The sequence below is a fragment of the Bos javanicus genome, chromosome 18 (assembly GCF_032452875.1).
Source record: "Bos javanicus breed banteng chromosome 18, ARS-OSU_banteng_1.0, whole genome shotgun sequence".
In the NCBI taxonomy this organism is placed as follows: Eukaryota; Metazoa; Chordata; class Mammalia; order Artiodactyla; family Bovidae; genus Bos; species Bos javanicus.
Window position 1 is genome coordinate 50,126,770 of NC_083885.1, and position 20,969 is coordinate 50,147,738.

Consider the following 20,969-nt stretch of genomic DNA (forward strand, 5'->3'; position numbering starts at 1 on the left):
GATCTCCCGGCCCAGCGGGGGCGGGCAGAAGCGGTGACGAGGCACTTTTTGCTGGGAAGGGGAGGGGGAGTGAACAGACCCCTACGTCCTGGTGCGCGGTCGGTTCAGCTTTGGGGGCGGGGGCACCAGGCTGGGACGGGGGAGCGGCTTCTGGCTGCCCAAGCGCCCCTGCTCCCGCCCAGTCCTGTGGGTTTGGCAAAGCAGCTGGCAGGGGCATTAAGGCCCATTAGCAAAAAAGCGAGGTTGCTGGGAGCCGAGCGAAGGGAGCCAGGAGGCTGGGAGGTGGTGTGTGAGTGTGTGTGTGTATAAAGTGTTCTGGGGGGTGGGGAGGAAGGCCTTCTCAGCTGCTGCAGCCTTCAGAGCAGGTGGTCAGCACGTGCGGGGGGGCGGGGTGGGGGGGCGGTAGGGAAAGGAGAGAAGGAGGTTCCTGGCAACAGATGGCCCAGGCAGGACTGGGCCTTTCAGACAAGAGGGTGGGAGGGGGCTGGCCATCTGCACCTGGAGGCAGCCTGCGACCTCCCCCCACCCCTGGAGCAGAGAAAAGAACTGGGGGAATGGGAGGGTCACTTTTATTAGGTCTGAAGTTTCACACCCCCCCCCCCCACCATGCCCTCCCCAAACACACAGAGAGGATGCCACCAGGGAGAAGGCAGCTGGTGCAGGGGTGAGCAAGGCAAAGGTAAGAGCTCCCTCCACCAACCACCACCCCCTCCTCTTTCACGGACCATATCTATGGGGAACCTGAGGCAGAGGTGAGGGGCTCCCCCTCTAGCTGCTTCTACATCTCCGTGATGGCAGTGCAGAGGGGCCTAAGACTCTCTCAAATGTTTTTAGAAATAAATTAATACCAGGGTAGAATTCCTGGATGCTCCCTTTGGAGTGGGGAGGGCAGGACATGGGGGTATGAAGCTGGGAGTGTCCTAGTCCCAAGCCCACGGGGGGTCCCCAGGCCTAGAGCAGGGGGGCGGAAAAGAAGCCTCATAGCAGGGGATGGCCTGCTATGGGGCTGGAGTCCTGAGATGGAGTCTCTCTGATGGGTCCTCTGGTTAGGAGGCTATGGGCCGTGGCTATGCCTGGCGACTAGCCCAGTAGCGGTGGTAGGTGTCCTGGAAGAGGTCCCGGCAGGCGATCTGGGCACGGAGGCGGGCGCAGGCCAGGAAGGCCCCAGCCAGCTTTCGGTGCAGGGCGTAGGTCTCCTCGGGTGGTGGGCGAAGCCGGTGCCGCAGCAGCACAGGGATGAGGCCCTGCACGCGGCGGGCAGTGTCACCCGCCCCAAAGTCGTAGGGGCCCTGAGTGGCAAAGGGCTCCCCCAGGATCATCACAGCCTCCACGTGGGCATCTGAGAATGCCTAGGGATTGGGGAGACAAGAGGCACCCAGTGTGGACATATAGCCCTCTGCTCCCCCAGAGTCTCAAGTATAAACACAAGCCCTCAATTTCCCAGAGAATAACAGGCAGCCTCCGCTCCTTCCGGGACCCCTAAGAGACAAGAAGCCCCCCTCTACTCCCCAAAGAAAGCACCCTTCCTGTCCTCTCAGGGCCTCTAGTTGACACATAGCCTTCACTCTCTAGGACAGAGATGCAGCTTCTGTTCCTCAACCCCCTGCCCCACCAAATCCACAAGCAGCCAGCCCCCCACTCCCTCTCTAGAATAGATGAGTGGTACCCCCATTTACTCCTCCTCCCCAGAGCCCCAGTACAGAGAAGCGGTCCCCCTAGAGTCCCCCACTCATCCACAGTTCCCCCCAGTAGAGAGAAGCGCTTTTACTCTCCGCAAGGAGACACCAGCTCCAACTCTCCCCACCTTGGTCTCAAAGCCTGTGAGAAATTTGAGGTCTCTCGATTTCTGCAGGACCCGGTCTTTATCTCCATTGGCTGCAGCCATCACCACCTGGAAAGGCGGATATGGGCACAGAGTCAGAGGGGTTCAAGGGTGGGTTTGGAGACGGGAGCTGGAAGCCTGGCCCTGCCCAGATCCACTTCTGTTCTCCTCTGTCTAAGCCCTCTCACCTGGAAGCCTCTCCCTCTCCACCTTACCCTGTCTGTGCCTCTCTCAAGACTGTTTCTGAGCCTGGGGGTTGGGGTGGTCAGGCGTTCCGCCCACTTGGCTGGGAAGGCAGAGGCTGCCTGGAAGCAGGACAGAGCAAAGCAGATGCCAAGTGATGCCCACGGGTCCAAACACTCAGTTGCTAAAGGGTGTGACCATGACCCAGAACTGCCTCTGAGGTTGCCATCTCTGGGATCACTTGGTTGATGTCTGGCTTCCATACTGGACTTGGAGCCCCAAGAGGGCAGGCATCCCAGTTGGGTATAGTCCCAAGTGGCACAGGGTCTGGCACTCATTCAGGAGGCCCTTGGTGAAAACCCTTGTTTAGTAAATCAGTGTTTGGAGCTAAGCAGCTCTCCAGCCATGTAGTGGGCAGGAGTTGAGGGCGTAGGGACAGACAGACAGAATCGGGAGCCAGCCTGCTTGGGCTCCATCCCAGCTCTGCCACTCACTGGCTGACTCTGGGAAAGTCGCTTTGCTTTGGGGGCCTCTGCTTTCTCATCTGTGAAGTGGGGATGCTGAAATTGTCTTCCTCATGGGGCTCTGGGAGGATGAAGGTGTATCTGTGGCATGCTTCACACGGTGTGTGTGTGCTCAGTTGTGTCCGACTGTTTGTGGCTCTATGGACTGTAGCCCTCCAGGCTCCAATGGCCATGGGATTTTCCTGGCAAGAATACTGGAGTGGGTTGCCATTTCCTCCTTCAAGGGATCTTCCTGACCCAGGGATTGAACCCACATCTACCCGTGTCTCCTGCATTGCAGGTGGATTCTTTACCACTGAGCCACCGGGGAAGTTGCCCACACGAAGGAAACACCATAAATATCATGAATTCCTATTACTACAGTAAGTGCCCTACATATGAATGAGTTCCTTTCTGAGAGCGCATTCCTAAGTTCAGTTTTGCTCCTAAGTCCAACAAAGTTAGCCTGGGTACCCCGTTAACACGATCAGTTATATACTGCTGCTTTTACGCTGGCTTCCGGACATTTGGGGCTTGAGAGAAAGATGGTGTACTACTGTACTCCGTACTGTACAGTATACAAAAGCATAGGCCCCTGTAGAGGATGCACGAGGTGACAACAGAGGTGATGGTTACGCCAGACACGTGAACTAACTTACGTGACCGGACATGTGAACGCAGGTTCACGTCTTTGAAAGTTTGCAACTAGAGGTTTGTGTGTCGGGGACTTACTGTATTAAAAGGTGCATAGGAGGGTCCCTGTTTCCCAGAAGAGGAACCAGGCTCAGAGTGGGGAATGGCCCGGCGAGGAGGGGAAGGGGGATGAACCCTTCACCACCGGGTTGCCCCTTCTTGGGAGGAAGGGGGATACAAGATTAACTCTGGCAGTTCTGGTCTGTCCTGGCTCCCCCTGCCCCAGCCTGTCTGGCCATCTGTCACGCCTGTGGTCCTCGGGGGACCTGTGTGACAGGGCTTTTTTAAACTGGAAAAGGCTGGGGAGGAGGCAGGAGGGCCATGCTAAACAGGACTGTGGGGGTGGGGAGGGGATGTCCCAACTACCCAGAGAAGCCTCAGCTTTGCACCTCCAGAGTGGCCTGCAGAGAGAACCCCAGGGAGCCTGTGTGTCTGTGTTGCGGGGTGGGGTAACCAACTCTTTCCTGTCCCCATGCAAAGGCGACCCCCCCCACCCACCAAGGCCCAGCTCCTCAAGCCAGAGCCCTAGGCCTGTCTCTGACACCTCTTCTGCCAGCTCCCCCACCCCACCCCAGCCTCCTAGGGTTTAAGAAACCACTTGTTATTCAGGAGTTTCCTAATTCTGTGTCCCTCCCCTGCTCTGAACAAGCTGCAAAGCATGGCTTCAGAGATCCAGGGCCTTATTATTTATTTCTTAATGCCAGATATTGTATTTCTCCTTCTCTGCAAGCCTTAGTATCTGGCTTGAGGCTTGGCCCTTCAGAGACCCCAGGGCTGGGGAGCACTCACCTCAATGTAATGGTCTGTGAATTCGGTCCCAAATTCCCGGCTTGCCCCGAAGTCCAGCAAGGTCACCTGGGATTGAGGGATGGTGAAAGTGATGCTGGGGGTCCACCAATGCTCCCCATTATCTGTGGGGGTGCCAGGGCCCATCCCTCTGTCCCCCCCAACACACCCCCTCCTGCCCGAGTCCCTGACCAGCTGCCTCCCGGGACTCCTGGCTTCTGGTCTCCACACTTCAATCCATCCCACCATGAAGCTGAAGGGACCTGGCTTTTATTTTGGGGGTTCTAGTTGTTTTTATAATAACATGTTTTAGGCACAGAAGAAAAAGAAACATCCAGAGAATAAGAAAATACATGGAAAAGTGAAATCAACACTCACAAATCCTACTACCAATACACTCACAAATATACTGCCAATCAAAGTGGGTCCTGATTCTACCTCCCCCAGTCCCTACCCTCTCTTTCAGGGTCACTACTTTCCTGAAATATTATTGTTTCCTGAAATTCCCATGCGTGCACTGCTACATTTTCTACATATATGTGGACCCATGAACAATACATAGTCATGTTTTGCGTATTTTAAAACTTCACATACATGGCATTTAGGATAGTTATTCTGCAAATTCTTTGTGTTCAATGTGGTTTTGCAATTCATCCCCACTGCTCTAGCTCTTTCATTCATTTTTTCTCTGCCCAGTTAAGATCCTGTTGGGTGAATATATCACATTTATCTGCTTGATGGGCACTGTGGTTATTTTGGGGTTTTGCTAGGGAATGAACACATGTGTAAGTTTCTCTGTAACAGTGGAGTTCAAACTATTGATCACAACCCACAGTAAGAAAATGCAGATTCAAAAACGAGGGGACATAAGGATACGCATGGCTGATCCATTGTGCTCCACAGCAAAACGGACACATCAGCGTAAAGCAACTATTGTTGTTTAGTCGCTAAGTTGTGTCCGACTCTTGCGACCCCATGGACTGGAGCCTGCCAGGCTCTTCTGTCCATGGGATTTTTCCAGGCAAGACTACTACAGTGGGTTGCCAATTCCTCCTCCAGGGGATCTTCTGAAACCCAGGGATGGAACCCACGTCTCCTGCATTGGCAGGCGGACTCTTTACTATTGACCCACCAGGGAAGCTCTATACTCCAAAAAAAAAAAAAAATGTAGATTATTCTGGGCTCCAGTGCGAATGCACACATAAATATAAACATCAAACACAAGTGTCCTGAAACAATATGATCCCTCCCACTGGCAACATAGTCTATGCCTTTAAAATAAAACAGCTTCTGAGACCCAGCGAATTGATGTCAGGACTCAGATCACCGCCCTCCACCCCCACCCTGGCCCCCAAGTTGGGAAAACTGCCCTCCCTGCCATGGGAGCCTTGGAGGGATGCAGGCATCTGTGCACTTGGGGAAGAAGGTGGCAAGGGACAGAGGCTGGATGCAGTGGGGCCCTGTTGCCCTCAGCACATGGCTCACTTGACCCTGAGGCTGCTGGAAGCTGTGGAAGGGACTTGGGCTTTAGAAGGACTCCTCCAGGGACGGAATGGCACAGACCACGGTGGAAAGCTACTGAGCAACCATGCATGCCGAGAGCCTTTCAGTGCAAACTGTCACTCCCGGGCCTTTGGATTACCTGTGTCTTTTACCAGAAAAGCTCTTTATTCCCTGCTCCTTAAATGGCTGTGCCTCTCCTGTCTTTCTGGTTTCAGCTTCCTTGGCCCCACTCACCCCAGGCAGGGTTAGCCACTTTCCCTGGCTTCCCACCAACCCCTGAGCTTCCCCCATCACTTGACCCCTCTGTGGCCTGTGCTTCCCTACCAAGGTGCTAACTGCAGGTCACATTGTCTGGTGATGGGGCCTGTGTTGGGTGAGGAACTCTGGGAAGGCAAGGGTCGGAGTTGTCTTGGCATCACTGTCAAGAGGCAGTAGTTGTTAATACTTGGGATGTTCTAAATGAATGACAGGTGAGGTAATGACTCTTCTCCATTGCCACTGCCTAGCCAGAGATTTCCCAGCATCCCTTGCACCTAGATGAGTCATGTGTCCAGTTCCTATCAATGGAATGGTGAAGAGAATGATGGGTCATTTCTGGCCAAAGCAGTTAGGCAGGAGGTTACCTTTTCAACCTCTCTTTCCCCTTGCACTGGAAGGAGAGCCTTTCAAGGCCTGGGGTGCGTGTGGGGAGGGGGGAGGTGGCACACTCACAAAAGGGAAGGAGCCTGGGTCCCTGAATCACTGCATGGAGGAGGCCGCTCCAGCCTGCTACAACAGCTATTGGAGCTATTGTGCTGAGCTACTGACATAGTGGGAAATATCTGTTACAGCACCTGACGCACCCTGACACGTCACAAGGAACCCACCTGGTGGCTGGAAGCATCATACAGGAAGTTGGCCCAGTTGGGATCTGTCTGCATGAATCGGAACTCAAACAGCTCCCGAAGACAAAGCCTCAGGAGCTGGAAGCAGATCTGGGGTGGGGAGAAGGAGTAACAGAAATCTCAGAGTCATGTGCCCCCTGTAAAGCCCTCTGAAGCCTGGAGGGGGACCATGGGTCTGACCTGCCCCGCCCAGCCAGCCCTGCCCCAGGGCAGCACCCTTCTGACTGTCCCATGAGTCCATGTACCTGGTTCCGGATGTCCTGGCTCAAGCCCTGGCATTGGTCCAGGGGGACCCCTCCAGCCAGCTCCATGCCCAGCACCCGCGTCGTGCACAGCTCCTGAATCACCGCCGGCACCCGAAAGAAGGGGTCATCTGCCAACAGCTGCCTGGGGCAGATGGGAGGGTAGGGGTGGGGACCTCACTCTTCAGGCCCCTGTGGCCCTGGCTTGAGCCCTCCCCCTCCTCTGAGAAGTCTTCCATGGGAAAGTCTGTGTCTGATCTTCTCTCCTGCCCTCTTCTTTCCTCTCTGCCCTGAGTGATGGCCAGTACCTGGCTGGACTGACACCCATTCAGACACTTCCTTCATTGACTCATGCATTCATTCAACAAATATCTCTGTGCCTGCTCCTAAGTGCAGCTGGAGACCCAGGGACCACTTCCCTACTGGAAACACTTCTCTGACTTCTGGTCACCCCAGGATGAGCTCAGTGTGTTAAACTCAATGAGCATTACTTTCTCATCAACTTATTAATTCATCTATCTGAAAAATAGTCACTGATATACAAATCTCTGAGTCCACAGTGATACTCGTTGGCCACTCCTTGGAGTCATTATTCTGAACACTGACTAATAAAGGGTGCTCTTGGCGTCCATCCCTGTGTTGGATGATGCTGGGTGACAGAGCAGTAACAGGAGCCCCAGGCATGCCCCGCTGCCCCGCCATCAGTCACAGAAGACCACATTCTAACAAACAGACCAACAGTAGATTGAGATAAGCATGTTACTGTGAGATATGGGAGGCAAAGAATATGAGCAAGGCCTCTGGTTGGGGACCTGTAGGAAGGCATTGGGGATGGGGGTGGGGGGACAGGGAGCTGGGGAAATGACGTGGGTTTTATCCTAAGAGCACTGGGAAATTCTGGGAGGGGGTGGTCTCCCCAGACCCCACACAGGAGTGCTCTGGCCCAGCCCACTTGACACTCTCTATCTCCAGGTCCTACTTTGCTATGCTGTGCTTAGTCACTCAGTTATGTCTGACTCTTTGTGACCCCATGGACTGTAACCCTCTAGGCTCCTCTGTCCATGGGGATTCTCCAGGCAAGTATACTGGAGTGGGTTGCCAGGCCCTCCTCCAGAGGATCTTCCCAACCCAGGAATCTAACCAGGTCTCCCGCATTGACATTCTGCTTTGGGGGATGGTATTTTTGTGCTTGTTGATTAAATCTCTGATGTTTGAACTGCTCCTCATGGGCCAGGCTTCTGCTGAGCATTTAGTCAGCACAATAACTCCCTCTTTTAAAAAAATACTTATTTGGTTGTGCTGGGTCTTAGTTCCAGCACATAGAACCTTTTAGCTGTGGCCTGTGAACTCTTAGATGTGGTCTGTGGGATCTAGTTTCCTGACCAGGGATCGAACCCCAGGCCCCCTACATTGGAAGCAGGGAGTCTTGGCCACTGGACCACCAGGGAAGTCCCAGCACAATTCCCCTTTATCCTCACTTTCTCTGAGGATGCTCTGTTGAGGTCACCATGCAGATTAAAGCTACCCAGTCCATTAAGGGCTGACCCAGGACTGAATCCTGACTGGATCCCACATCTGAGCCCAGGCCCCTAACCACTGCCTTCTATTGCCTTCATATCTACAGAGCTGGGCTCAGTAAACATGTGGGCCATGCTTCGCACTGTGGAGGGTCTCACTGAGATGTAATTAATTGCAGTTTATCACGATGCTCTAAGATACAACCACTGTTCCACGGAGCTGAAGTTCACTCCTTTTCAATGCTACGTGATACTGTGTTGATGAATATACCATAATTTATTCACCCTGCTGGATAAGTCTGATAGATTTGGGTTGTTTCCAATTTGGGGCTATGAGTGTTTGGAGTATTCTGGAAAAGTCTGATGGTGCGTACTGGCATACGTGTCCCTAGAGTATTTAGCCAGGAGGGCAACTCTTGGGTTAGATATGGATCCTAAGCCTTGATGATGCCAAACCATTCTCCAAAACGCTTCTATCCATTGTTCCTCCTGCCCACAGAGTATAAGGGATGACCTGGAGCCCCCAGCTCTTTTGTTTTTAAGTTTATTTTTTGGCCACGATGTGAGGCACATGGGATCTTAGTTCCCTGACCGGGAATTGAACCTGTGCCCCTGCATTGTAAGGGCAGAATCTTAGGGACTGGATCACCAGGGAAGTCCCTGGAGCCCCCAACTCTTGATAGCTTCATCTCTGTTAGTCCAGTGGGTGTGACTGCCTGCTGACAAGTCTGTCTCCTGCATCGGACTACAGGGGTTCAGGGTCCCATTTGACTGATGAGAAAGTAGAGACATTTAGAGAGAGGAATTTAGAATGCTCACAGAGGACACAGGGTGTGAATGAAGTAATGAGTGAAGGGCTGGATGGATGATCAAATGAATGAAGAGAGAAGCAGTCTGCCAGCCCCACCGCAGGGCTCCAGCTGCCCTCTCGGCCCGTGAAGGAATCTGGAGGGTAGAAGGGGGCCTCTAGGAGCCTGCGTGTATGTGTTAGTCACTCAGTCGTGTCCAACCCTTCCCGACCCCATGGACTGTGGCCCGCCAGGCTCTTCTGTCCTTGGGATTTCCCAGGCAAGAATACTGGAGTGGGTAGCTATTCCCTTTTCCAGGGGATCTTCCCCACACCAAGGGATTGAACCTGGGTCTCCTGCATTGCAGGCAGATTCTTTACTGCCTGAACTACCAGGAAAGCCTGCCCAGGGGCCTATAGGGGCGTCAGCTCACCTGAAGTTCTGGGCACAGGCCGCCTCACGACGATAGTCACACTCCCATGCCAGCTCCCGCTGCAAGGCCTGCAGGCTCTGCTCAGCAAACAGGCCTGGGGGTGGGAAGTAGGGGCGGGGGGCGGGGAGGGTGCAGCCATGTCAGGCAGGGAAGGCCACAGACTGCCTCCTGCCCCCTGCCTGACCCCTCAGGCTCCCACTCAGGGACATCTTCTGCTGCCAGTCGTGTCTGTCACTCTGTCTCCCCAGCCCTCATCCCTTCTGCTCCATGTCTTTCACCCACACGCTCTGGGCACACACTCCCCTCAGCCCTTCACACAGCTGCAGGCTCTGTGGAAGCCTCTTGGCTGGGGTCTCTTTCTTGGGCACGCACACTGGTCCTTAGGCCCTTTTCACAGTCACATCTGCCACCTATTCTCTGTCCCTTTTTTGGCCACACTGCACACACCATGGCATGTGGGATCTTAGTTCCCTGACCAGGGATTGAACCTGTGCCCCCTGCAGTGGAAGCGCACAGTCTTAACCACTGGACGGCCAGGGAAGTCCCCCTCTGTCCCTATTTCTTGCTCCCTTATGCTGCTTCCAGTGTCTCTGAAGCTTCCTTCTGGGCCTGACTCTCATTCTCACTCTCCCCCCACCCTCTCTCTCTCTCTCTCTCTCACAAACACACACACACACACACACACACACTCTGCTCCATCTCCCTCAGGCGCTCTCTCACATACTGTAACACACTCGTGAGGTCCCACTGACACCCCCTCCTGTTTCTGTGGCTCGTTCTCAGGCCTCCTGTCCCGCTCTGCACATCCCGTGTGTCTGTTTCTGGATTTCTGTCTGGGCTTCTGTCTCTCAGGATCTCTGTCAGCACGTCTAAGCCTGACTTTGTCACATGCCTATACCCTGGGTTCTCCCCACCTTGGTGTCCCTTCTGTTTCAAACACCCAGACTTGGGTGCTCACTCGGGCTCACACACGTGAAACACCCTGCCATGAGCTGCTGGCCACCCCCTGCTGCGTCCAGCCCCCCCCTCCACTTTATCTCTTCAGGGTGCCACCCACCACAGTTGGGGTTGGGGTGAGGGGGGTACTGCGTGCCTCACCCTCCGGCAGGGCCACGCTCATCTTGAGCACCGCCAGCAGGTTCTGGACATCACTCTGGATGCTCTGGGCAACGCCTGGGTACTGGGAGGGGAGGAGGGAGGGGGGATTGCAGTCCCCCTGGGGTGGCCAGGTGCCCCCCCCTCAACTCCCACCCTGCTTCCCCTCTCACCTGGATCTTCACGGCCACCTCTGTGCCGTCCCTCAGCACGCCCTGGTGCACCTGCCCAATGGAGGCAGCTGCAAAGGGCACCTCCTCCAGAGAGGCCACCTTGGCCTGCCAGTCCCCGCCGAGCTCCTCTTCGAGAACTCTCTGGAGAGAGTGGTCATGACACTTGTCATCATCGTTTCAGGCAGCTGGGTCCACGCCCTGTGCTGAGCGCTTCACAGGTCAATAACCCCACTCGCCACATGCAAGGCCTTGGGCCAAGCTCTTGGCTGCTACCCCACTTTACAGATGGGGAAACTGAGGCTCAGAGAGAGACCTCCTGGCCCAAGGTGATGAGCCAGGCGCTGACAGACTGGAAGGCCCATACTCCTGAGGCTGTGCAGGCTGCTGTGGGGAATGCTATTAGGTATAGTTAATCTGCCTACAACGTGGGAGACCCAGGTTTGATCAGTGGGTCAGGAAGATCCCCTGGAGAAGGGAATGGCAACCCACTCCAGTATTCTTGCCTGGAGAATTCCATGGACAGAGGAACCTGGCCAGCTACAATCTATGGGGTCACACAAGTCGGATACAACTGAGCAACTAACACTTCTTCATTTCAAGATTGATAATTGTCCTCCATTATACCCATATATCCATATATTGTATTATTAACTCTACAGTTAACATGATAAAAAAGAGCTAAAATTACAGAGCTCTTCCTGTGGGCTGGGCCCTGCGCAGAGTGGCTCAGAGGCGGGCAGGGTCATATGGAGAGAGAGAGAACAACACTCAGAAGGCAGGTGGCTGGATCCTGGGCTCCACACCCTTGCCCCAGTGATTAGAACAGCTCATGTCCTGGGCAGTTACTCAGTGTCAGGCACTGTGCCAACCTATTTACAGACACGCTCTCCTTTAATTAAAAAGCGGTAATAAGAACGGCTAACATTTGCATGTCACTCGTGGTGTGTCAGGCGCCCTTTCAGGTGCTCTGCACACACTGGTTTCTGTAACCCCAAGATGTGGGTGTTGTTAGAACTACCACCAATCATAGATGAGGTCACTGAAGCAGAAAGGGCAGGCCATGTGTCTAACCGCACAGGTAGCAAGTGGCAGAGCTGGGGTTTGAACTCCCAAAGTCTGGCCTCTGACCACAGTGCTTCACAGCCTCTTTCACAGCCCAGACAGAGCCCTGAGCCTGCCAGGAACTGGACGAAGAGCCCTGTGCTTTTTTCTCACTGACTCATCACCACCATTCTCCGAGATGTGGGCTTTAGTGATTCCTGTTTAACGAACGGGAACACTGAGTCAGACAGGGAGCCGAGCCATGAAGCCAGGAGGGCCAGGCAGGCGGGGCAGGCCTCCTTCACCAGCCTTTCCCGCTCGGAGCACTCACCAGCATCTGCCAGCGTGGCATGAAGTCGGCGCTCTGGCGGACCCGCTCGAAGATGCGCTGCAGCTGGGGGCTGATGAAGCTGTTGTCTTGGGAGATAGCGAGAAGCCAGTGAGAGGGGAGGCTACGAGGGGCCCTGTGGGAGTATCTGAAGCCGGGGCTTGGTGGTAGGTGGGGTGGGGTGAGGCTGAGGTCAGGGGTCAGGAGTCAAGAGTCATCATGCTGCTGTACCCTGGATGCTGAGCATTTGGCCAACCTTGAGGGCAGCCCCCCGAACTGTACACAAGGTCTGCACGATCCTCTCAGCGTTGGCCTCCGACAGGAAAAGGCTGGAGCCTGGCTGGGAGCCTCCCTCTGGGGTGGAGAGAATCATCGTTAGTACGGCAACCACAAAAAAGATCATTATGACACCACCGCACAGACACCAGAATGGCTAAAACAAAGACGACAATACCAAGTGTTGGCAAAGATGTGGAACGCTGGAACGCCAGCGCTGCTGCTGACCGTGCCACGGCCCAGGCCCTTTGGGAAACAGTTGGGAAGTTTCCACTGAAGCATACAACTGTACCCGATTTCTCTCTGAGGTATATCCCCAAGGGAAATGCATAAATGTGTCCACCAACAGATGCCCAAGAAGGTTCACGGCAACACTGTTACAACAGTCTCAAAATGGAAAAAACCCAAAGGACCATCAATAGAACCAACAAAGGGACTGTGGAAGAGCCACGGGGTGATGAGAACAGCGTTGAACAACCTATGACAGCTTACAGTAACACAGACACACCTCTTAAACAGAATGCTGAGCGGAACAAGCCAGACACATGCCATGAAACACTGTCTGATGATACGGGTGTAAGGAGCAAAAACAGACACAACTAATCTTGAGGGTCAGAAGCCAAGACAGTGGGGACCCCTGATGTGGGGAGGACATGCCAGAATGGGTACAGAAGAGCTTCTGGAGAACCAGGGCAGCAATTCTCCAACTGTGGTCTGGGGGCCCTGAGACCCTCTAGGAGAGTCTGTGAGAACAGAACTTTCATAATTGTATCAATACATTATTTTCCCTTTTTTACCCTTATTAGCCTATAAATGTTCAGTGGCGTTTTCTGGAAGTTCTGTGACTTGTGATGCTGTAATTGCTCTGATGACAGATGGAGTGAGTGTGTATATTCTTGTTTACAACATTTTTCAGTTTTTAAATTTCAATTTTTTTTTTTTGGCAAAACTGCGCCAAAAAAAAAATGGGATCTTAGTTCACCAACCAGGAATTGAACCCAGGCCATCGGTGGTGAAAGCACAGAGTCTCAACCACTGGACTACCAGGGAATCGTCACAAATTTTTCAGTTTTAATCTCCAATACAGCACATATAGTAAATATAAACAAGTTCTTGGGGTTCTCATTCTGTTTTTTAATGGTTTTATTGAGATGTAATTCACACATGATATAATATACCCATTTAAAGCACGCAGTTCAGGGACTTCTAGCATTTTCAGTTGTGCAACTATCGCCACGATCAATTACAGAACATTTTCCTCACCCCCAAAAGGGCACCCATACCTATTAGCAGTTGTTTAGCCACTAAGTTGTGTCTGACTCTTTTATGATCCCATGGACTGTAGCCTGCCAGGCTCCTCTGTCCATGGGATTTTCCAGGCAAGAATACTGGAGTGGGGTGCCATTTCCTTCTCCAGGGTGTCTTCCCAGGGATCGAACCCGTGGCTCTTGCATTGGCAGGTGGATTCTTTACCACTGGGCCACCAGGGAAGCCTGTGAGCAGTTACCCCCTCCCATTTCCCTCACCCACCTGCCCTTGAGCCCCTGGAAACCACTAATCTACTTTCTATCTCTGTAGATTTCCCTCCTCTGGACATTTTAGATAAATGGAATCATAAAATATATGGCCTTTTGTGTCTGGCTTCTTTCACTCAGGATAGTATTTCAAGATTCAACCACACAATAGCATGGATCAGTCCTTCATTCCTTTTCATGGCTGAATAAAATCCCATTGTATAGATATAACACATTTGGTCTATCCATTCCTCAGTTTTAAAGATATAAATGGATCTTAAGATTAAAAAGTTTGAGAACTGCTTGTTTTAGGGTTTTTTGATATGGGTGCACAGATGCGTCCACCTAGTGAAAACTACCCATGCTGTACAATTAGATGTGTGTGGTTCTATATGCAAATTCTATATTCAATAAAGTGTTTATTAAGCTTTTATTTATTTTCATAACAGTTATTGAGCTCTTTATTGAGGGCTCACCTTGTGCTAGGCAGAATTTTAAGTGTTTCTATGGATTCTTTGGCTGAATCTCTACAATTACCCCAGGAAGTAAGAAAAACCAATGCCTTAAATTTCAAGGTGAGGAAGCCAGAGATTCAGAAAGGTGCTTTGCCTGGCTCTAGGTCACACAGCACAGAAGTGGCAAAAAAGGGTGTAAATTCAGTCTGGCCTTACCTTAAAGCCAGACCGTTCCTCCACCTACTGCCAACTTTTTGCTTTGAAAAAGATCCAAACAGACAGAAAGGATGCATTCATCCTGTGAATACCTACACACCTGATTCAAAGTTTTGACATGCTCCTTCACCCACTTTAACTGTACCCAGACACTGACCATTATTTTTGCTGACTGATCTGCAGCACTCAACCTGTGCTAAGAAGAAGAATGATCCCCTACACAATCACAATGCCAAAATCACATCCAAGAAAATTAACACTGGGACTGCCCTGATGGTCCAGTGGCTAAGACTCCATGCTTCCAATGCAGGGGACGTGGGTTCGATCCCTGGTCAGGGAAGTTCCACATGCCACGTGGCCAAAAAATACAAAATTAAAATAATAGCAGAGTTAATAAATTTGACATTAAAAAAAAAGAAAATTAACACTAATTCTCAACTATCTACCATCCAGTCATATTCTGACTTTCCCGTTTGTCCCCCAAAGTCTTTTATAGTCATTTTTTTTCAAACATTCAATCATGGCTCACACATTCCCTTTGTCGATTATTATCTCTCTAGTCTCTTTTTCATTTAGAATATCCACCCCTGTTTTTGTTTCAAGACACTGACATGCTGGGGAATCGTACCCACAAATGCTGCTCTCTACACTGCCCGTCCATCTCGATTGGCCACAGACCCTCAGCAGCTCTCCTATTTTTGTACTTCCTCTGCTGCTTACAGTTAGGAACTGCACTGTGGATGGCTTACATTTTTTCCCCCATGACCTGCTTCTACCCATCACCACCCTGACAGCAGCTTCACCTGCTCTGAGCACTCCACCATGACCCAAAGAGGTGGATATGTCATTGTTGGCTCCATTCTCTGTATGAGGAAACTGGGGCTCAGAGAGGTGAAACCACTTGTCCCAGGACACACAGCAAGGCCAGGGTGTGGACCCAGGCACGTGGCTCACTTACCTGACTGTACACCTCCTCCGGGCAGGGACTTCTTGGCCACCTCAGCCAGTGCTCCCAGCCCCAAGCTCACAGCCAGTCCTGGGGAAGGGAGAGGGGGACCTGAGTGCTCACTTGCCCTGGGGTGATCTCCTTCCCCACCCCCTCATCACCTCCCTGACCCTCTTTCCTGTCTCCCTCTATGTACCCCTGTCTCCCATCTCTTTGTAGTCAACTCTCTGCATCCCTCTGTCTCTACATCAGTCTCTTACTCACTGTCTCCCTGCTTGAGGTTCCCATGGAGGTGAAGCTACCTCTGTTTCCAACCCTCTCTCCTTGTCTCTGTCTCCCAGGTCAGTGTTTTTCACCCCCGGCTGCACCCAGAATCACGTGAGGAGCTTTTGTAAATACGATGCCCAGGCCCCACCACTGAGGTTCTGGTTATACTGGCCTGAGACGAGCCCTCGGCATGTGGGATCTTAGTTTCCCGACCAGGGGTCGAACGCAAGTCCCCTGCGTTGGATTCTTAACCACTGGACCACCAGGGAAGTCACTAGCCCTATTTTTTTTTTAGATTTTTTGATGTGGACCAGTTTTAAAGTCTTGAATTTGTTACAATATTGCTCCTGTTTTATGTTTCAGGATTTTTTGCCACAAGGCATGTGCGATCTTAGCTCACCGACCAGGGACTGAACCCAAACTTTCTGCATTGGAAGGCAAGGTGCTAACCACTGGATCGCTAGGGAAGTCCCTCAGAATTCTTTTTCTTTTAGGCATCCATCCCAGATGACTCCAGTGTACAGCCAAGAGTAAGAAGGCCTGGAAACGATCCCCTTCTCCCCGAAGGTCGCTCTGTCTTCCTATGACTCCTGTTTCTCTTCTTCATGCCCACCTGTCCTTTTCTAAGTCAGCTTTTTCTCCATCTTTGCACTTCCCTCCACCCAGTATGTCTGTCTAGGCCTCCTCTCAGTTCCTCCTTTTGATGTTATCTCTCCAGCTCTGATTTCCTCTGCCTTCTCTGTCTCCTTGTCCTTAAAGACATCTTAAGTCACTCTGCCTCTTGTATTCTCATCATTTCCATAAATAATCATAGTTTGAATTTTCTGAGCACTTTCCCATTGCCAAAAACCATTCCCAGTGCCTTTTATGTACTGACTCATTTGGTCCTCACACCCTCATGAGAGAAATTTTATAGAAACACTTCCATTCTACAGAAAAGGAAATCGAGGCTCAGAGAAGTAACTTATCCAGACTCACAAAGTGAGGATGCATAAGAATCACTCCCTTGAACCCCGGGCAGCCTGGTGCCAAAGCTCTAAGCAGTGCATTTGACTCCTTTACACTGTGAATCAGTATCTTTAAAACTTGAACCATGATTCACAGTCAAGAAGACATTTGCATTATAACCGATAGAGACCAGTGATACATAATGTTTCATGAAACGAGACTTCTCCCTGACTCTACATCTGCACTCATATTTTCCATTCTTCTTTTAAATGCTGGTTGCAACCTGCTAAATTATTTCATGCAGGTTGTGACCTGAAGTCTGAATAATCCTGGTGCAGGACCCAGGGTTTAGTCCTGTTTACCTCCCTTAGCCTCCACTTCCTCTATAGAATGGAAACAAACACTCACTGATTCACTGCAGAGATCACGTGTAAGGGGCCCTGCACATTCCAGGTTCTCAACAAACATAACATTCTTCTCTATTTCTCTTGGTTTTACAGACCTTTGCCTTCATTCTCTTTCCATCTCTCCCTCCTCTCTCTCTGATTCACTCTCTCCCTTGCTTCATTCTGTAAATGTCACCTCTTCTGATCTAGGTCACAGTCTCCCATAATCACACCTACCCCCAAAGTTGGCCAAGCGGCTGATGCGGGAGGCGGGTACCTTGCGTTCTCGAGAACGGTCACTCAGCTGGGAAGTGGGAAGTGGGGAGAAGGTCTGAGCGGGAAAAGATGGACAGAGCACCCAGGCAGTCCGACCAACCTGCCACCACACCCTTCCCCAAGCTCCGGAGGGCAGCTGCCTTCATGGGGGTGTTGCTGAGTGGTACGCAATGATACCTGAGGCCGGGGCGTCTTCCTGATCCGGGCCTCCCGGGCCTTGCGAATGTCCTCCTCACCCAGGCCTCTGCCAGGCCCATCGTGATGAAGTTTTTGGGCCCCAAAATCCCCACATGGCCCCTGCAAGAGATGTGAACACTGGTAAGGAGTGGAGGATATGGTATCTGCCTGGCTCTTTTAGACCCCTCCCTGTTCTTTGGCCCCCTGAAGTCTCCTTCAGCCTCTTCCCCTTGGAAACCCCTCCCCAGCCTCTTACCCAGCAGCGGGGCCCCGGCCCCAGGGCCCCACAAGGCAGACCAATAGTCCTGCCCAGCTGTCCACAGGTCGCACGCAGTAGGCCCCCCACCTCCTGCCACATTGTCTGGGGGAGAAGAGGAGGGTATGGGTAGGAGTTGTGGGACTGATCTCTTCTTTGCCTCACGTTCCTCCCTGTCTACCCTAAGGCTCCCACCCGCCAAAGACTTCCTTCCCTGTTAATAGGCCCCCCAGTTTCTCCTGGTTCCCTCTCTCATTGCTAAGAACCCATGGCTCTTCCCGCGCACCTCTCCAAACCACTTTCCCCAGTCCCATCTCCGCCGTTGCTAGGGTCCTCCCCGTTGCTAGACACCCACAGATCCTCCAGGGCTACCTCTCCACTGCTCTGAGTACCCCCCTCGTAGCTAGGCACCGCCTTCCTCTCTGTTGCTAGGCACCCACAATTCCTTCAGTCTTCCCCCCATCCCGTTACTGGGCACCTCCCCTGGTTGCTAAGCACCCACTCCCTGGCTCGGGGTCAGCTACGCGCCGGGGGCCTCTTGCGCTTCCGGGAGTCTCCTCACGCCCGCCCCGTCCGGTCAGCTAGCCAATGACAGAGGAGCAGGTCACTGACTGGCACAAAATACGCCCCGCTGTGCGTGACGGGGCGGGGCCTAAGGGTGGTTAGGGGCACTACCGGAGCGCACACGTGCCATTTTATGCCCTTCCACTCACCTCGGAGAAACTTGTACGCAGCAGACCTTTCAGTTTCCTACACGTCTTTTTTTGCAAACTTTCCTCTCCTGTAGAAACTCACTGCTCCGTTGCGTGAACATTTTGTCAACCTCTTATTTGTACTCCTAGTAGGTTCATCGCATCTCTCCTTTGAACACATATGTCCCCAGCAAACATTTCCCTTGCACATGGAGCCCCTCCACTTTGCAAGTTCACCCTCTGTTTCAAATAGCCTTATCCTGCTACCCGCTTCCCCCGCCCCATGTGAAAACTCCCTCACAACCAGCCCTTTGCACACTGGGCCCCCGTTGCCCATACACCCTGCTCTCTCGGCTCCCCACCCACCTGCAGGATGGTGTGAGTGGGAGTCCTTTGTTTCCTGTAGGCCTGACATTTCCCAGAACACACTCAGCCAAGATTCCCTGTGCTGACTCAGGAGCCCTGGCATCCCAGAAAACCAGCTCCCAGCCCATCTGGGTGTGTGTGTTGTTGATGGGGGAAGGAGGACAGGCTTAAAGCATGCTCCCCCCACAATAGGCTGACTCACCCCTCTTCTCACAGTCTGGAATAGAAGCAGCTGGCTGGGGCATCTCTCCTACCACTTGAAGAAGGGATATGACACTGCACAGAACAGCCTCCCCCTCAACCCTGTCTATCCCACTTGGTCAGGAATCAGACCTCCCTATCTCTGTCCCTGTACTATTCAACCTCAGAAGAGCCTTACACTTTTCTGATTTCAGCTTCCCAGCCTGTATGATGCACTAGGGGGACCCTACTATGACTTCTCATTGGTCTGTAAAGAGATGACTCATTTTAGAGCCCTGGGTCTGTGCCTAACACCCCTTTCCAGGTGACTCAGTTTCAAGACAGAAACTACCCCCTGTACTGTACCAGACACAAGGATCTGACTCAGGAGCTAGGTGGCAGCTCACTCCAAGGGGCAAAATACATAAAAAGAACCTGTGACAATAACTCATCCTACAAAGCTGTGACTGATGGTACCAAGCTGGGTACTACATACCTCACGTACATGAGATCATATCAGCTAGCCTGGTGACTACAAGCAAAGGCTACAGTCTGGCAGAGCTCTGAACCTCTGTGTCCCCATTTGTAAAGTGGGCTCATGGCATTCCCTCTTACTCAGGGTTAGTGAGAGAGAAATGCAGTGAAATCGTGTCTGTAAAGAGCTTGGCACAGAGCCAGTACAGAACAAGAGCTCTATACATGAGAGAAATTTCTTATAGAAAAACCATTCTTTTCAAAATTTCTGTGAAGTGCTTACCATATGCTTTTCTAGGCTCTGGGGACATAGCAAGAAACAATACAGACAAAAATCTTTGCCTTCTTGGTACTGGCTTCTGGTGAGGGGGGCACAATAAATAAGTATATGTAATAAATAAATAAATGAGTATATGTGATTAGGTGACACTTGTTAAAGAGAAAAATAAACCTGGGAAGGGCAGGGAGAGGAGGGAAGACTGTGCCTTTAAATAGGGTGGTTCAGGGAACTTCTCTGATGGTCCAATGGTTAAGACTCCTCACTTCCACTGCAGGGGGCGCTCGTTTTTTGATCCCTGGTTGCGATCTAAGATCCCACATGCCACTTTGTGTGGACCAAAAATAAATAAATAGGACAGTCAGGAAAGGCCTCATTGAGCAGACTTCGTTTGAGTAAAGATCTGAAGGAGGTGAGAGAAGGAACTATTGAAATAGCTGAGGGAAGAATGTTTCAGGCAGAGGGAACAACCAGTTCAAAGTCCCTGCCATGGAAGGAAAATAGGAAAGAGGTTAATGGCAGAGTGAATGAGGCAAAAAGGATAAGATGAGGTCTGGAGGTAAACAGAGCCAGCTCAGGTGTGCTACAAGGAATCACTCATGAGTCACTCAAGAGTTGGACACGACTGAGTGACTGAACTGAAGGTTCAAATCTATACAATTTATATGTATGATCCTTTTGAAATTTATTTTACCTCTTTGGCTGCACAGGATCTTAGCTGCAGCACACAGGATCTTCCAGCTTCTTTGCATCACGTGAACTCATTAGTTGTGGCATGTGGGATCTAGTTCCCTAACCAGGGATCAAGCCTGAGTCCCCTAAATTGGGAAGGCAGAGTCTTGGCCACTGGACCACCAGCGAATTCTCAGATGTATGAGAATTCCCTGGTGGTCCAGTGCTTTGCCTTTCTGTGCCTCTGTTTCCTTGATGGTGCAACGAGGATGACGATGATCCCACCTTTTAAGATTTTGGGGATATATATATATATCATTATATATAATGATAAGTGCAGCTCCTGGGACAAAACAAGTACACAAATGTGTTATTTTAAGTAAATTAAAAAATCCCCATAACAAACCCTTTTTACAGATGGGGAAACTGAGGCTCAGAAGAGACAAGTCTGTTGGGAGAGGTCATCCTGGAAGTTAGTGTTGGAACCAGAATTTGGCCTTCAATTTCTTTCACTGCTCTGGGCCACAATTTCCCAGTTGGTAAAAGTAATTGGCTCCTGTGACACCGAACACACCTTTTTCCAAACAATAAAGTAACGTA

General features: G+C 51.6%; 1 protein-coding gene and 1 long non-coding RNA gene across 5 annotated transcripts; one reads left to right on the forward strand and one right to left on the reverse strand.

The window, feature by feature from the left end:
* Positions 1-552: 552 nt before the first annotated feature.
* COQ8B (coenzyme Q8B) lies at positions 553-18,301 on the reverse strand. Of its 4 annotated transcripts, none has more exons than XM_061388329.1 (15): positions 18,211-18,301; positions 17,709-17,813; positions 17,453-17,572; positions 17,237-17,303; positions 15,411-15,488; positions 12,223-12,345; positions 11,995-12,080; positions 10,623-10,763; positions 10,453-10,534; positions 9,355-9,448; positions 6,620-6,761; positions 6,357-6,464; positions 3,991-4,056; positions 1,805-1,891; positions 553-1,349 (listed from the first exon to the last, which is right to left on the reverse strand). In XM_061388329.1, exons 2-15 carry the CDS (start codon positions 17,808-17,810, stop codon positions 1,068-1,070), a joined length of 1,578 nt encoding a protein of 525 aa, XP_061244313.1. In that variant the 5' UTR covers positions 17,811-17,813; positions 18,211-18,301; the 3' UTR covers positions 553-1,067. The 4 variants fall into 4 exon arrangements, with proteins under 4 accessions (XP_061244313.1, XP_061244316.1, XP_061244315.1 ...); XM_061388332.1 differs by having other exon boundaries at positions 18,187-18,282; XM_061388331.1 differs by having other exon boundaries at positions 18,081-18,279.
* On the forward strand, positions 625-8,430 carry LOC133230622 (uncharacterized). Its single transcript, XR_009730901.1, has 3 exons — positions 625-679; positions 2,810-2,891; positions 6,321-8,430. It is a non-coding gene; the product is annotated as an uncharacterized LOC133230622 (long non-coding RNA).
* Positions 18,302-20,969: the final 2,668 nt, after the last annotated feature.